General features: G+C 40.2%; 1 protein-coding gene across 2 annotated transcripts in view; it reads left to right on the top strand.

Annotated features, from left to right (window-relative positions):
* TGFBR2 (transforming growth factor beta receptor 2) overlaps window positions 1-18,140 on the top strand; it is a 66,539-nt gene that overhangs the window by 26,460 nt on the left and 21,939 nt on the right. For both annotated transcript variants that reach the window (XM_075053000.1, XM_075053010.1), the window contains exons 2-3: window positions 1,383-1,554; window positions 3,230-3,420. In XM_075053000.1, the coding sequence (XP_074909101.1) occupies window positions 1,383-1,554; window positions 3,230-3,420 (363 nt within the window). The remainder of the gene's footprint in view (window positions 1-1,382; window positions 1,555-3,229; window positions 3,421-18,140) is intronic.

An 18,140-nucleotide genomic window follows, 5' to 3' on the forward strand; every position in this document is an offset into this window, starting at 1 on the left:
AGACTTTTCTCTCAGTCCCTCATAATGGCTCAGAAATCCATTGAAAATCTTAGCAAGAGGCTTTTTTATTTCCTTCTGGAAAAAGCATGTATATTTAATTCCTGTAATAAAATATTCTAATGGTAGTAAATAGTGACGTTCTAGAAGGAAAAAATTGATTTCTCAGCTAATGGAGGAGAGAGAGGGAAATTACGAATCCCTGGTTGCCTGTGACTAGCCAAATGACTAGCAACATTTGGCCACAGAGAGCAATATGAACATAGTTTTAACACACAGGTGGCTACAAGAGAAGGGCTGTGCTATATGAAGCCCAGTATCTCCTTAAAGTGGTTCAACCTACTTTTCTAAATATATTATGAAGTGAGTCAGACTGAAACTGTTGTAGATAGTCTGCTCCACTTCAGATAGTTGCATATTCATTTTAGCTTTAGAAAAAAGTTTATGTTGGCATTTTCTGTTCCTTGTAGTCACGCTGGCTTTTCAAAATAGTTTTTGAACTAAACATATGTTTCCTGAAATTCATACACTGGGTCAAAAAATATCCCTTCCCTTACTGCTACCACACACTGAAGCAGATCATGAGTACTAATGCTCTGAACCGGTAAGCAAGTAATTCTTCAATGCCTGGGTGCAGAAATGTAGGTGTTGGGTCAAAGTAAACTTCTACAAGGCAGACTATCATTGCAAGTTCATTTGAGTTCAAGTCCCCTTGAGTTGGCCCAGGAGGACTCCAGTAGCAGATTACATGGGCTGCATAGATGCCCTATTGCATTTCCAGCTTGAGTTTCACCCACAACCTCTGGCAGACCATCCACCTTAAGTTGAAAGTCAGTTCCAGCTCTGTGTTTTATTATGTGAACAGTAATCAGATTAAGGATGACACCTAGGTTATGCCTCAGGGTAGTAAAGACAAACTTGCAAAACTCATCATGATCCATGTTATAATGATGTCACCCACCTAACGTGCATTCCCACGATGATATCCATAGTTACTTTGGCACACAGACCACGATGCAATATATTGTACAGCGGGGACAGATATGTTGCCTGTGAATAATGCAAATGGGTGGCTGCAGAGTAGTTATTTCAGTGCAAACTGAACTCAGAATAAGCTTGATTCTGCAAATTACAAAGCAACTTTTGGTCCCTCAAGTCAATAGAATTTGATTTCATTTTTCAAATTCACTTTGGTTAACCTGGTCTTGACACTGTGGCACTTGTCCTGTTGTAAAGAAAATTGGTAGCTGTGAAAGATCAAAGATTTTCTCATTTAAGGTGGGAGGGAATATTTGCTGCTGATGAAAACCTTATCTTCATAATGAGCAATAACACAATCTGATAATCTACCATTATCAAGTTTTCTTCTCTTTTTTTTCCTTAAGCTGAAATTATGTCACCTGTAGACAGAAATAAGGAAAATGGATTGCAAATGCCAAACCTATGCAAATTTTGTGACATTAAAGTAACAACCTGCTCAAACCAACATCAGTGCAAGAGCAACTGCAACATCACTGCTATCTGTGAGAAGAATAGTGAAGTCTGTGTCGCTATATGGTAAGTTATTTCTTCATACAGGTGGGGAGGGGAGCATACCCTCATTCATCATTACTTAGTACTTTTCTTGATTGCTCTGATATTCAGAATGTCCCTGCTATTTCACCAGGCTTTGCTCTCTTGCTTCCAACTCATATCTGTGCTCAGCATACTGAGAGTTGCTTGAGGTTAACAACAATTCTGATATGAAATGTTCTGGGGATTTTTTTTTTCTAAAGCAGTTCTGTTCCAGCTTATGCTGTTATTGGAAAAGAGGCATGTTTTTGCTCAAACCATTAAGCTGCATCCACCCACAGCACTCAGAGTAGAAACAGATTTGAGACTCAGAGAGGATTGTGGTGGCATTTGCTGAAGAAAGACAATTCTCTCTCAGGTTTCAAAGTGAACTACAGTATGTAGATCTATCACAGGAGGGTTATTTACTGTGTTATAGGTAGAAATACTTTCTCTTAATGGTAAAAAAAATCTTCCATGTATATAGTGACTCTGATGTAGGCATAGTGCTTTTTATATAGTGTCTGTCTAGGTTCAAAGAAATCAAGAGTGTATGAAAATGAGTTGGATTTTTCGTAGGATTTGTTGACCCTAAACTTGCATTCCAGTCTAAAAACTGGGGGTTTGCCCTTCCATAAATGGTAAGCCAATCCTACCAAAGAAAACCAGAAACACTCTTAATGAGTTCATAAGTGGACAAAAGGAACAGAACTGAGTATTTGCAACATTGCTGCTGATTCAGGAACATAATTAGAACCACTTACAGAAAGGCATAATTAATTAATTTATTGAGGGATTAGTTGTGTCCATTGACTTGAAGAGATGTTCAGCATAATTGGAAGTAGACACTTGAAATGCAGGATCAGTCCAGTGTGCTGTTCCATATTTGTCCTGTGCTCCTTTAGTAAGTGGTCAGTGCCTACTATTGCCGTACAAAGTGGCTGTAGTACAATTTAAGATATATTCTGGATTTTTAATGCCAATTTATCCAAAAGGCAAAGGAGTTGAGAACTTTATTTAAAGTGCTCTTTGCCTCTGAGTCATGTGTCAATGAATTGAAATCTGTGGACCAGGATAAAACATGGGAATATGGTCCGGATTATCAGCTGTAAATATTTCCCTGACAGCAAGGCAACACTAGCTTGCACCATTTCTATTGTTGGTCTTGTTTTTTGTTTTTTTGGCGGGTTTTTTTAAATTATAAGGATAACTCCTTCAGTGCAGAAATTGTGCTGATTGTAGGCTTCAAAAGCAAAACAAAAAGGCCAACTCACTAGAAATTCCTCAGATTTTGAGGAAATAATTCAGTTTTAAACATAATTTCCCACAGATTTTTACTGTCTGCACAGTGACCACAAAAACCAAAAGTATGTTCTGAAGTTCACAGCAGTTCATTGAGCATTAGCCTGAATAATTCTGGGTGAGATTTTCAAAGGCACTTATTGGAGCTTAGTGGTAATATGATACAGGAATAGCCATACCATTGTACAAATGCCCCAGTGTGAGGAGCCCAGACACAGCCAAATTTACCCCATTCAGGAAAGCTGAAGAAGAACATATGATACTCTTTAAATCCCATTTGAGTTCTCAAAAGAGGCAAATTTCAGGCAGGCACAGTCCTGTCTGCTCCCTGTGTAAAATATTGCTTCTTTGATTTCAATTTTCTCCCTTTCATTTTTAGGAGACAGAATGATGAAAATGTGACATTAGAAACAATATGCCATGATCCTCAGAAAACACTATATGGTCACATGTTGGATGACTCCAGCTCAGAGCAGTGTTTGATGAGAGAAAAGAAGGAAGATGGGGGACTGATGTTCATGTGTTCCTGTACAGGTGAAGAATGCAATGATATGCTCATGTTTCCATCAGGTAGGTTTAATAATTTACCCTGCATTCCTAAGCTATACCTTGCAAGTACTATTAACTGTGTCATACCAATGGACTTCGGGATGTCATTTTGTGGAGGAAACCTTCTAGTGGCAAGAGCTATTTTGGTGTCTTCTGATCTCTTCTGAGTCTTGCAAAATCTCAACCTTTCTTTTCTATGTTCAGAGGTTATTTCTTCCTGCCAGGCTGTCTTCGTTTTGAAGTAAGTATGATACTCAGCTCAAGATATTGCACTTAAAAGTTGATGAAAAGAAAGATGAAAGCAAGATGTTTAGAGCTGTTCTGTTGACACACCAAAATGCAACATATGCTAAGTACATTATAAAACATAAACAGGGGGCAAATGCCATATTTAAGGTTTTGCCTCTTCTAAAAGGCTGTATTGCCATAGTGTGACATCTGTATATACAGATACTACTGAGTAACTTGATAGGATGTGAATTTAAAGTCAGCTTCTCTGATGTAACTGACCATCTGCACTTCTGTGGTGGGCATGAAGTAGCTAGAAGGTTCTTTCACTAGTGGATACGCTACCTCATGCTTACTATGGCACAAGGACATGTACGTGAGTTCAGTTAAACTATTGAAATCTGAGTATAGGCCAAATCACAACTGCATAACCTGTCCCCACTGTACTTCATGAATGCCTATATACACCACTGCAAATACAGTAAAGGTAGTACAGGTGTGTGCAGTGCTGGTGGACCTCATCTTGCACACACAGATATGCATGTGTACGTGCATGCACCTCACTTTATTTTCTCCTGCCTGCTGGATCCCACAATGATTCTTTTATTGAGACTAAGTCAGGTCTCTCGCAAGCGAGTGTGAGGCCTACTGTGAAGAACTTTGTGTGCACACACATCTAAATGAGTATGGCACACAGAACCCGTCCTTATCACCTCCCAAGTTCCTCAGAAAAGGATCTAAACAGATCCTTGTTATCTGAGATAATGAAGGGCTGGGACACTCTTTCCACTCCTGTGAAACATGGTGTGTGACTGCACTGAGGTGGACAACTATGTGAGTGGCTTCTAGCTCTTGCTTCTCAGCCCTCCAAGAAGGCTAACTAGTTCAGGTTGCAAAACCACACCAAAGTAGCCAAGAGCAAGCTAGAAAGTCTTTGCCTCTCTTGGCCCAGGCTATCCATATCTGGTGCCACCTCCTCCCCTCTTCCTCATGCCCTCCCCATGCTTGATTTGAAACCAGACTGCTGATCCATGGTTGTATGACCTGCCCTTGCTTGGGTGGGCTTTAAAGGAGTTGGAGTAAATATGGTATTGATGTGAGCACAGGTGGTAGACCCAGGACCTGATTCTAACAGATTGCCTTGATTTTATTGAAGAGAATGTGTTCCCAGTGAAAAGGTCTTACTCTGTGTCAGCTGTCTGGAGTTTTTATACAAAGCAAACCACACCCTTGTGGATTTTGGCTAATTTGTTATAAATTAGTCACGTTATAGCTGTTTCTTCTGGAGCTATGTAGCTGAATACAATCGCTCTGACAAATGTGTGTCTTCTATGTGTATGTTTATGAAAACTGTTCTATAAATTCAACACCAAGTGCCTTCATTCATGTCAACTCTGCAGCCCCCCTCACCCTTCTAGAGCAGCCTAAAAGCAGCTGTAGTATAAATTAAAACCCAGTCTTTTTACCCTGATTTCTTTTACTCTGGAGCGGAGCATTTCCTTCTAGGTCATGTGCTGTAAGCACTCTAGGTGACTCCTGAAAACTGTGCCCTGCATTCACATGTAGTAAGTGAATAACTACAGATAAAAATCAATGTAAAACTTCAGTTTGTAACATTTCCAGTTCATTCACAAGCACAAGCATTAACTCCAGATAGGAGGGGGGAGAGCTGAGGCTTTGTCATTCCTTTTTTATTGTTGTGGATTAGTGTTTCTTTTAAATGAAAACAGCCCCTTTGGGTTGCTTGCCTGGTTAGCCATGGCAGGAAGACAAACGATTTTTACAGTATCAGACATGCGGTTTCCTGTCTGTGTTTAACTTTGAGCAGAACATCACAGCCAGCTGGTCCACGGCTCCTCCAGACAACTAGATAATAGCCTGTAATAATTTTGCCTTTGGAATGACTGTCATTCACATCTATTCTGTACATCTCTTGCCTTTTTTTCTCTCTCCATTTCTTATACACCAGAGCAAGAATTTTTGCAGTGTTTTTGCACATCCTGTAGTTTTAGAGAGTGGACAAAAGCTAGTCTAAAAAAGCCTGATCAAAAAGTGATTGATTGTACTCATTTATTAGCAGAAACTGAGATGATAAAAAAGATTGTAATTTTTCACCTGATAATCACAGCCTTTCCTTTCAAGCTATTGGTATAAATGATCAGTGTTCTAGCTCCTCTTCTTCCTGGGTGCACACTTAATAGAGACCAGATTTAGTTTGTTGCTGGTGTTTTTAAGGTAAGAAAGAAAATTGTCGGTAAGGCAACAAGTTCTAATTTCCACCAGAGGTTAGTCACTATGTTCCAGTGACTCACAGTACAGAAGAATTGGTTTATAGCACTGTTGGCTTGTATCACTTTTGACTGTGAAGAGTAAAACTCCTGACTCCATTTTTAGACACAAACATCTAAAGGTTTTGGGTAGTGGTGTTACCAATTAATGTGTATAATATGATTGAAATAACCAGGGAGTTGGTAAAGTCCATGTACAGCTCCCATCAGTTAATATTTAAAACAGGGAAACAATAACTAGACATGATTTAGGGTTTAGGAATAAACTATTAGACAATGGGGCTTTGTAGATAGGTAGAATGCTTATGTCAGAAAAGGGGATAGATTGTGGCCTGATCAACAAACCTTGAAGAACCGCTTGGAACTCCCAAGACAGAGTAAGAAGTAAGTAAAAGGTAATTCCTACAGGGGGAGATCGCAACCACCGACTCATTGACCACCTACTCAAATGATACCACCTACTCAAAAGAAGACAATGAAGGAAGAAGATAGAGTCTGCACACTAATTTACATGAGAGGTGAAGAAGAAAGAACCAATCATTTAGGGAAATAATAATGAATATGTATTACTTACTTAAGTATATAAATGTGGGAATTTTTGAGACAAGGGTGCTCTGTCTTTAGACAGGCACCCATTCGTGCGCATCAATGAAATTAGTGTGAAAATACCTCGTCTCTGTGTGTTATTGGCTTGCACACTGGGTAAACAAACCCCGTTTGTGGGACAACAGTTTTCTGGTGACCCAGATGGGACCTTGCTGACAGCCTTGCCCGGATCATCTTGCTGCATCCAACAGAGAAGAACAGGGGAGAAAAGAACTGAGTGGACTCCAGCATGCACTGTCCTGTTGAGCGGGGATTCCATCAGCTCCTCTCCTGCTGTTGGGCAGTAAGCGACACAATGGTGCAAAGCTATTTAAAAGAGGTATTTTATTTTTTTTTTTAGAAAAAGAAGGGAGAGGAAAACTACTTAGAATCAGTGAGCATTTGGATCCTGCATAAGACGTATCAAGGAGGATACGCAGCAGAAGACGAAGGGAGGTGTCCCTTGTAAACTGTTTTCGGTACCAAAATGGATGCTACTGCTTCTCAGGAAGTGCCCCCCTACTCTCCCTTAGGATGCATCCTAAAGAATTGGAATAAATTTGGTGGGGATCCCCTGACAAAAGATAAATTAAAACGTTATTGTAATCAGTGGTGGCCACAATACCAATTAGAGGACGGTGAGAAGTGGCCAGAAAATGGATCTTTGAAATATAATATGCATAGGACTGAAAAATGGGATGAGGTACCTTATGTTGATTTATTATTTACTTTGAGGAGTCATTGGAATGTTCAAAAAAATGTGGCTTAGTAGATTCTAAACATCAAATTGATATATATGCATTAAAAAAAAAAGAAAAAGAAAAAGGAAAAAGGAACTAAATCTTGTTGTACAGGATGTAGGGGTGAGGAAACTGAGACTGGAGAAAATGAAGAGGATGTACAATTACTAGTATACCCCTCTAATAATTCAGAGGCAAATAGTTTGAGTGATGAAGAAAGTGATAATATGAGTCCAGTCTCAGGAAGGAGACAACAGAAACCTATAGTGCAGGCTCCCCTTAGACAAGCGGTGGGACCAGAAGGAACACCAGTACGTGTACATGTACCATTTACCACCTCTGATTTGTTAAATTGGAAACAGGTGATTGGATCATATTGAAGCAATCCTGAAAGGATGCATAGTACTATCAAAACTGTGACGATGACTCATAACCCTGATTGAAGAGATATGCAGGCCCTTTTAGAATATTTGTTCACTACTGAAGAAAGAAGAACAGTTTTAGAAAAAGCTGGGAAAGGAATGACCCAACAGCATGGCAGGGTGCCTAATATGGACATTTACCTCCCAAAAGAAGACCTTCATTGGGACCCTAATATGAGGGGAGAAATGAAAAGGCTAAAAGAGTACCAAAAATTTATTTTATATGGTATTCAACACAGTGTACAGAAACCTAAAAATTTATCCAAATTATATGAAATAAGACAAAGGGATAAAGAGACCCCTTCTGCTTTCTATGAGAGATTGTGCAAAGTGACACGAAACTGGACTGATTTAGATCCAGAAGATCCCAGCAATTTGAATTGTTTAACATGTTGTTTATTGGTCAAGCTGCAACAGATATTAGAAGAAAATTGCAAAAAGTAGAAGGGGCAGATAGAATGACAATTTCACGGTTATTATCCATTACATATAAAGTATATAATAATCGAGATGAGGAGGCTGAGAAGGAAAAACGAGGATGGGCCAAAATTCAGGCATCCCTAGTAGCTTCCCCAAATGATGGGAGAAGTAGATGGTAAGGAAGAGGACGTGGAAGAGGTGGATTTCAAGGAAGAGGAAGAGGACAGGAAAGTTATGATAGAGAAAATTACAATGTCCCTTTAGGAACAAATCAATGTGCATATTGTAGACAGGAAGGACATTGGAAAAAGGAATGCCCTAATCTCTCTAATGTAAGGGAAAGAGGAAAGAGGAGGCTATTGAAGTAATGACAGAAATCAGGTTAGACTGAAGGGGACCGGAAGAATGTATTAAAATCTCCCCAGCCAATCCTCTGGTTCCAGTTAAGCTGGGGAATGAGATAATAGATTTTTTAGTTGATAGTGGAGCCACACATTCTGTAGTAACTAGTTGTAATGGACCCTTAAGTAAAATTAAAATAAATATTTTTGGTGCGACAGGGCAAAAGACCTTAAGACTGTTTTTAAAACCTAGGAAGTATTCAATTGGTAATACTAAATTAACTCATGAATTTCTCTATATGCCAGAATGCCCCTTACTACTGCTTGGACAAGACATACTTTATAAGTTAAATGCACAACTAACCTTTTCTGAAGACTCTGTTCAGTTGCATATGCCTGCAGAGACAGCTTGGAAAGCCCAGATGTGTTTAATAACTGAAGAAAATCCTGATGAAGAAATTAATATTCCAGAAGTACTAAAAGCAGTTACACCTTTGGTACGGGCATTGAAGATACTTGGACGAGCAAAGAATGTGATTCCAGTAAGTATTGAACTTAAACCGGGACCCCAGCCAGTAAGAAAAAGACAATATCCTATTAAACCAGAAGCCAAAAGGGCTTAGAACCTATGATAAGCTCCTTTTTGGAATATGGACTGTTCAAAATATAACACTACAATTTTACCTGTAAAGAAACCTCATTCTTCAGAATATAAACTGGTACAGGATTTACAAGAAATTAATACGACAGTAATACTTATTTTACAGTGTTGGGCCTAAAAGATGCTTTCTTTTGTATTCCTGTGGATAAGCAAAGCCAGATCATCTTTGCCTTCAAATGGGAAAATCCAACTACAGGGCAAAAGACGCAACTATGTTGGACTGTTCTTCCCCAAAGATTCAAGAATAGCCCCACCTTGTTCAGTAACATACCGGCTAAAGATCTGGAACAATGGCAAAGTGGTAATGATGCTGCGGCATTGTTGCAATATTGGTTCTGATAGTTATGAGGCATGCTTGGAAGCCACCATTAGTTTGCTTAACTTCCTGGGCCTGGTGGGATATCGATTTTCTAAGAAAAAGACACAGATTGGAAAAGAAGAGGTCCAATACATGGGGTTTGAAATTATGAAAGGACAAAGAGAATTAAATAATGAAAGGAAAGAAGTGATTTGTAGGATCACTGTGCCTACATCAAAAAGACAATTAAGAGGATTTCTGGAAATGGCTGGGTAGTGTTGTTTATGGATCCCTGATTTTGGACTAGTTGCCAAACCATTGTATGCTGCCATAAAGATCCTTGAATGGACACCAGAATATAGAAAAAGTTTTGATGAAATTAAGAGAAAGCTTATGGAAGCCCCTGCCTTAGGACTTCCAAATTTAAGAAAGCCCTTTTATTTGTATGTACATGAAAGACAGCGTGTGGCACTAGTTTTGACACAAAAACTGGGAAGCTGGAAAAGACCAGTAGGATACTTTTCCAAGCAATTAGATAAAGTCAGCAAAGGATGGCCAGCCTGCCTGAGGGCAGTAGCCGCTACCGTAACATTGATTGAAGAATTTTGGAAATTAACATTAGGCCAACCAATTACTGTGTTTGTATCACATGCCATGTCATTTCTCCTCAAAAACAAAGGACGTCATTGGATATCACCAAGCAGGTTAGCTAAATATCAAGCTGTGTTACTGGAACAAGATGATGTAGCAATTTCAGTGACTTCTGCTCTGAATTCTGCTACTTTACTCCCGATTTCTGAATCCACTGAATTGCATCATGACTCTTTGACTACTATTGAACAGGTGTATTCTGGTAGACCTGACCTGCGGGATGAACCCTTGCCTGATGCGGAGTTGGAGCTGTTCATTGGTGGAAGCAATTTTGTTTTGAAAGGAAAGCAAGAAGCTGGATATGCTGTGGTAACATCTACTCAAACTTCAGAAGCTAAATCTCTGCCTAATAATACTTCTGCCCAAAAGGCAGAATTGGTAGAATTAACACAAACCTTGGAACTTGGCCAAGGAAAAAGTCAATATCTATACTGATTCTAAATAAACTTTCGGAGTGGTCTGTGCACATGGAGAGATTTGAAAAGAAGGAGAACTTCTAAGCTCGCAAAGAACCCCAATTAAACAAGGAGAAGAAATAATGAAACTTTTACAGGCGGTTCTTCAACCCAAGGAAGTTGCAATACTACATTGTAAAGCCCATCAAAGAGGGAATAGTGAAAGAGAGAAACTGAAAAGCAGATCAGGTGGCAAAAGAAGCAACTCTAAGTCAAAATTTAAAGGAGCCTTAATTCCAGCACCTCATTTAGAATTATCACTTCCACAATATACTGAGAGAGAAGATCAATCAGCAGAACAATTAGATTGTTCTAAAAATGATCAGAGATGGTGGGTGACACCTTTAAGATTCTTGCTAGTTTCTATAAAGATGATGGAAATTCTGCTTAAAAGATTGCATCAGGAAACACATTAAGGGGGAGATGCATTAATATTGACTGCCAAAAAAGATATGTTGTAGGACCAAAAATGCAAAATCTAACAGATATAATAGTTAAAATATGTGCTATTTCTTGTGCTAATAATCCAAAAATTACCAAGAGTGTTATAGGCGGAGTTGTGAAACAAGGAATAACTCCTGGGGAATACTGGCAAATAGATTTTACAGAACTACCAAGATGTAATTTATACAAATACTTACTGGTGATACTAAATACCTTTCTGGTTGGCCAGAGGCATTTCCATGTCGTACCAAGGCTACAGAAGTAATTAAGGCCTTATTAAAAGAAATTATCGCTAGGTTTGGTACTCCAGAAAGAATTTCTTCTAATAAAGGACCCCCTTTTATTGTAGAAATAGTACAGGGAGTTTCTAGATTTTGGGGTATTTAATGAAATTTACATACCCCTTGGAATCCAGAGTCCAATGGCAAAGTAATCACGTAGAAATATGAGAAAGGCAACGGAGACAGGGTAGTTAAACAAAATCCTGCATGGGTTTGGATTCTCCCAGACTGGATGATTACAAAGCTTACTACAGAATCTAATCATTTGGGGTATTATAGTGATTTTTCTTTGTATTTTGTTTGGATGTCTTAAGAGTATCATCATGAGACAGGTATCTCAGTCGTATGTATTAATGATAAGAGATAGAAAATGAGACATGTTGAAGTATGTTAAAACTTCCCGAGTCTTAAAGGGGGGGAAATTGTTATTAATGTGTATGATATGATTGATATAACCAGGGAGCTGGTAAAGTCCATGTACAGCTCCCATCAGTTAATATTTAAAACAGGGAAACAATAACTAGACATGATTTAGGGTTTAGGAATAAACTATTAGACAATGGGGCTTTGTAGATAGGTAGAATGCTTATGTCAGAAAAGAGGATAGATTGTGGCCTGATCAACAAACCTTGAAGAACCGCTTGGAACTCCCAAGACAGAGTAAGAAGTAAGTAAAAGGTAATTCCTACAGGGGGAGATCGCAACCACCGACTCATTGACCACCTACTCAAATGATACCACCTACTCAAAAGAAGACAATGAAGGAAGAAGATAGAGTCTGCACACTAATTTACATGAGAGGTGAAGAAGAAAGAACCAATCATTTAGGGAAATAATAATGAATATGTATTACTTACTTAAGTATATAAATGTGGGAATTTTTGAGACAAGGGTGCGCTGTCTTTAGACAGGCACCCATTCGTGCGCATCAATGAAATTAGTGTGAAAATACCTCGTCTCTGTGTGTTATTGGCTTGCACACCGGGTAAACAAACCCCGTTTGTGGGACAACAGTGGGAGGTGTTGTGATTCACCCAGGGGTGGCTTTGGAAATGTTTGAAGTAGTCACATCCAAATCAAATGCCTCTTTCTTGTGTGGACTCTCATTTAAATTGGCAATCTGCAAGATAAGCAAGACACAGTCAGACATGTGCCTAAACATGCCTGTAAGTTCTGCTGTGTCAGGGGGGCTTCTGACCCTGATTCAGATCCCTGGCATTTCAGGCCATGGGCAGCTGGTGGAAAACACTGTGTACAGAATCACTCCAAACAATGTTCTGTAGTTCTTGGAGAAATAATATGCAGGAGACAGGTGGCCATTGCGAATCTGACTACTCCGTGTTTATTTTTTATTCCCTCTTTTTTGCCAAACAAAATTGTGGGTGACTGGCAAGCAGCTTACACCCCTGTGGTGGAAAAATGCTTCTCACAGCAAAACTCAATGCCAGTTTGTTTTAATTATTATTTATTCAAATGTCTAATGTCAGTGTTACCAAAAGGCAAAGCCAGGGAGCAAAACCACTGGAAAAGATTAAACAAAATTGGGGGAAAAAAGGCTCTGGCTGGTTAGAAGTTGGCTAGGTGGCAGACAGAGGCCTGGTCCGGCTGTCATGGAAAAGATGGGTGCAGGACTGGACTATCAGGGGTTTTTCCTCCCTGATGTCTAGATGTGTCTGGTGGATCTTCTGCACCTTGCTTTGCCTTCTTATGTTTTGATCTGTTGTGATGAACCAGGTCTGTCTGTAGCTGTTTGTACAGTTCCAGGCCTCCCTTGGTCTTTGGGCAGCTTTGTTCCTCAGCCTTCCATTTGCCACACCATCTCCCAGCCTCTATTCATCAGCCAGTGCGAGGATGACAAATGCCTAACAAAGTTCTTCTTTATTAAGAATCCTAAGCTATTTGGCTAAGGTCATGGCTTGTTTACCCAAAGGGACCAAGTAGGACTGTGCTCTTTGCAGCCTCACGTCTGACCCATTCTCCGTGCGCAGAGATGACCACGCACTCATTGTAGCTGAGGAAAAGGGATACCTGCATGTCACGCGGTGCACGACCTACCTGCTATGCAGTGCAACTTCTTCCTGTTGTGCAGGCTCATTCAGACACATTGATTCAGCAGTGTGCAAAAGGGTGACCCCAGCACCAGAGACTGCAGACAGGAAAGCAAATCCTTTAAGTACTGTTGTTGTTATATATGCAGTTGTTATCGTGGGCATCAAGTTCAAATCCAAGCAGAAATGCAGAGATCTCAGCATTTGGAAGTAGGATTTGCAGACCTGTAGCACAGCTCTGTTGTGTGGTTTAGAGTTGTTTCATTCTGATAACTTGGATGGTGATCATCTTTCATCCTCACCTGTCTTGCCATGCTATGCAGATCTCCATGCAGCTTGCAACCAAGGTGTCTGTGGGATTGTTCAGGTTGACTGTGTTTATTACTCCTGTACTGCAAGATGAGGTCATTACTTTGGGCATTCCCACCACACCCGGTCATAATATGGGAGAAACCTTTAGCAGCAACGATGTATACAAATTTTAATAATTATCTGAATCATTCAGTGACAGAGATGACTGACAGGTCAACAAGGGTTCATGAGAGTAATGAAGCTAATTGGGGAAGTGTGTCAGAGGAGGGGAGGGTGTTGTGCTGCTAATAATCTTCTCATTGATCATGATTTTACTGAGTTCGCTAACAGAGAGCGTAAGAGATGTAAGTATTTGATTAATCGATTGTGGCTGAGTCATTTGCCTGAATGAATTACAGCCTATGGATTGCAATGTGTCAAGTGTTGTGATTGCTCACTGTGTACAGTTGTTACCTGGGAGACCTGGTATTGTTTTGCTGCCTGAACCACCAAAAGCATGCCTGTGTGATGCCTTGTCCTGTGCCCAGATCGCAGGAGATATGGATAATGTTTTAGAGTTTCCTTAACTTGGTATCTCTCACTTGTCTCTAACATGTTGCCCCTGTCTTTTCCTTTCTTTCTCTCCTCTTCCTCTCCTTACTAGAGTCAAAGCGTTAGTGATTTTACTTGCCTACATAGGAGGATCTCAGACTTAAGAGCAGACTTAAGATCTATGCACAAACAGCCGCCAGGCCATAAATACTCATGTGATGAGTTGTCCAGTGCTCAAGGAACAGCAGAAGGGAGATGATTACAGCTGGACTGCTTCCAAGTGGATTTTAACAAAGGCTTTCATTAATCTGTTTTTCTGTTATCCAACTAACATGTTCAGAAGGTAACTGTCTTCCAGCTGCCCCGTAAAAGAGGTCAGTAGCATTACATAACGTTGCACAGAGCCTCTCACTGCTTGTATATTGGCATTGTTCTCATGGTTTCCTCTTAGGTATTTGCAGCCACAGAGTCCCACCCAATGCCTGCAGCTGTATGTAACCAAAGGAGAGGCTGTCTAATACTGAACGTCTGATTCACTCAGTGGGATAGAAAGGAAATAGAATGGAAAGAGGCAAAAGAAGCCAAAATTTTGTTTTGCTCTGTATTATTTATATTGTTTGCTTCCTAGGAAAATAACCGTGCAGAGCTCAGTTACAGATTTGTGTAAAAACAAACTAGGCAGAGCTCTTCCAGTCTGGTTGGCATATTTGTTACAATTTGCATCACTTGAGAGCTTAATAAGTGTGGGAACGTGGCCAACCTTTTATCAGGTTGTCATGGAAGAGACTTTAATAATTACAGACAGAAACAAACTGTAACTAACACTGGCAACATAATATTTTGGGAAAGGTTGGAGGGGTGAAACTCAGGCTGAGAATAAAAATAGTGGTTAATGTGTGGCATCTGTTGGAACATACTGAAACTGGAGAGATTGATTTGTTCCAGAAAACCACCAGCAAACAGCAGCAGACGCTGAGTTGTATAACTGAGGCATGTATCACAGAAACACAGCCACATCATGTAAAGTTAGAATATGTTGGCTTTCATATCGCTGAGTAGGAAAGTTCAGCTATAAAAGTAAAAAATGTGTGAAATATGCCATGTACGCACAGTGAAGTGACCTGTTAGAATGGGAGAGATAAGAAGGGAATGCATTCAGGGGTGGGAGATTTTAAACAAATGGGTGCTGTGCCAGCAAACCAAGGAATTACACTTTCTAGCCAGCAGTGAGGGAATAAAACAGCAACAAACTATTTGTTCTGTCTTTGAGCTTAAGAGTTTCTTAAACCTCCTGGGTGCCGAATAGCATACTTGGCAATCAGTTGAAAAATGAAATTCTGCTTACAATAGGTAAAATATCCATTACATCATTGCTGCCCAGCCTTTTCACTGAAGTAAGCCACCCAGAGGCTATCAAATTGCCTGCTTCTTGCTCCCGTGACTAAGAGGCAGCCATTCCCATTGGGTCATGGATGCATATGCATGACTCTTCCAACATGTAACACATATAACTGAGTCATGTAACTGGGGATTTCCCCCGGGCATAACAGAGATGTCTTGAGTCCTGATCACTAGACTGTGGGTTGTCATGTGCCAAGAGCAAAACTGCTGGCCCCCAGGGGAGAGCAGCAGTGAGTATGCCACAGGTCTCCAAACCTGCTCATATTTTTGCCTTTACTACCTGTCAGGAGAAGCGGTAAGTGGTGGCACTGGGCAATGGTCTGCATTAAGTGCTCTGAGGGCTGGGTCTGGTTTGCCAGCCGTATGTTGACTGCAGAGCAACATTCAGGCTGGCAAATAACCAAAAGGTCAAGTGGCTGAGTTCCCACACCTTTGAGCAAACATCCTTAGGGTCCAAATTCTGAGCCATGTGGATGGCAGTGCTTTAGAAAGACAGCTTTAGAAACAGGGTCTAGAGATGGCTTTACCTTGTTACTTCTACTATTTGAGCCCCTGTAGCAGGCCAGGCAGACCTGCCAACTACCAGAGCTAGTGCCTCTTCAGGAGGCTGCTTCAGCACATACGATGTATTGGATACCCTGGCAATATCCTCTTTAGACTGAAAGATGAAGACATACAACTCAAACACAAGTTACTGGCCTTGACAGACTCAGTCTACCTAGTCCAAAAAAACTCTTGTCAAATTCAGGAACTGGCTGCAGGAATTTAACTTTCAGGAAAGTCTACAAGAAATGTCAGGGTTCATTTTCCACTGGATAGCAAGATAGAGTCCACTCTGGTTTTAAAATCTAGTAATCTCTGTCTTCTGCCATCAGATGGTTCAGCACAGAGCTGAGGGAGGGGTGGAACTGATTTCCTGCCCCACAAAACTATTAAGGTGAAAAAAAATTCTTCATCTCCAGCAAGGATGGAAAATTAAAATGTTTCCAAGAAATTGTCAAGATAAAAAAATGAAGGTTAGTTTGAGGTGCAGCATTTGAGTTTCATTATTTCCAAGTATTTTGTGCCAGGATCAACCATTGTCATAAGGAAAAAGCCCCCTCCCCCCAATAAAAAAAATCCCCCCACCCCCATCCACAAAGCCCAATAAAAACAAAAAACAATGCCTGTAAAATTAACAAAAGTTTTTAAACACAAAAGTTGGACCAACTTTCAGACCACTTTTGTCCTAAAGATAGGGGTTTTAGGGAGAAGTACAGGAATGTCAGAAGCAGAGTTTCTGTTTTGAAAATAAGCATTTCCCATCTAAAAATGTTCTGCTGAAGATTTCCAAGCCATTTTAATTCTAAAAAGACCAAAATCAGGAAGGTACATGAGACACTGATCTACCGAATTTCATTGTCACTTGAAGATTCTTCAACAGAGATAAACTAAATTACCCCAAACAGCTGCTCAGAGTGAAATTTCATTCCACTGAAAATGAAGCATTTTATGGAATTAGTTTTCATCCAGAAAGTAGCGCTAAAGAGATGAGCAGACTTTATTTTATTGCCTAGTGTCTTGCCCAGAAATCGGTACAAATGTAAGGCTCAAACTCACATTTTGCTTGATTCAGAATAATCGGAGATGAAAAGCTCTTCCCTGAATCAGAGCAGAACTTGAACTTGGAGCTCCCATAACCCAGACTAGTCCCCTCACTGGTCGGGATTCAGCACTCACATGTCTTGGCAAATTGAAACATTTGAACAGAATTCTGTTTATGCAAAAACATTCAAAAAGTGTTAGTTTTCATTCCAGTGTGGAATTAAAACCAAACTTTGAAACCTCAGAACTGCTGCAAAATGGAGTTGTCCTCCAGTCAGCTCAAAGGGCTGCTTTGTATCTCAAGAGCTTGCAAAATAACTGGATCACTGTCCCAGGTCTGGGCCCATATTTAGTCACTGTGTGTTTCTGGGAGTTTTTAAGACACTAGACAAGCTTGCAGTACATCTGCGTCAATATGTTTAACCTGAGTTCTGCCAATATCGAATATATTCTTGCCCTGCTGTGTGGCTTTGATTAGCGGTTGAATAGGCAGTAACTTTGGAACTTGCACAAGCAGCAAACAGCACCAAAGAAGTTCTGCTGGTACTGGCTGGGCATTTCTGCTACCCTGGGCATTAAAGTGCAGGTCCTAATTTTATTGCCATTGTTTTATTTCTTGTTTCCAAAGTTCAGCACTGAAGTTCAATCAAAGGCACCCGATCCAACCTACAGGATTTGCACGCAAAGCAATGTTGTGCTTTGAAGCTTCCTGACTGAACAGAGGCTGTACAGCGTTTCCATTTTCCTTGGCACCTGAGCCCTATTCCCTAAGGGCTTAGGTAGTGTTAAGGGTTGTGCAGATGGCTTGTGCTTAGTTCAAACCACATACAGGAAGGTTTCTTTTAGCTCAACTTCTCTATTGTTATGCTATATTAATAGGCTCTTTTGAAGCTTAAGAAAGGACTAATCTGCCTAAATAATAGTTCTGGGTGGGGAAAGTTATTTAGAAGCACGTTTGCAAAACCTGAAAGGCTGTTTCATTTAACCATTTCCTTGCCTGCCTGTGCTGCCGGGTTTTGCTCATTGCAGTGCTCAGAAAGAGGAAGCAGCA

This window comes from Buteo buteo, chromosome 2, assembly GCF_964188355.1.
Source record: "Buteo buteo chromosome 2, bButBut1.hap1.1, whole genome shotgun sequence".
Taxonomy (NCBI): domain Eukaryota; kingdom Metazoa; phylum Chordata; class Aves; order Accipitriformes; family Accipitridae; genus Buteo; species Buteo buteo.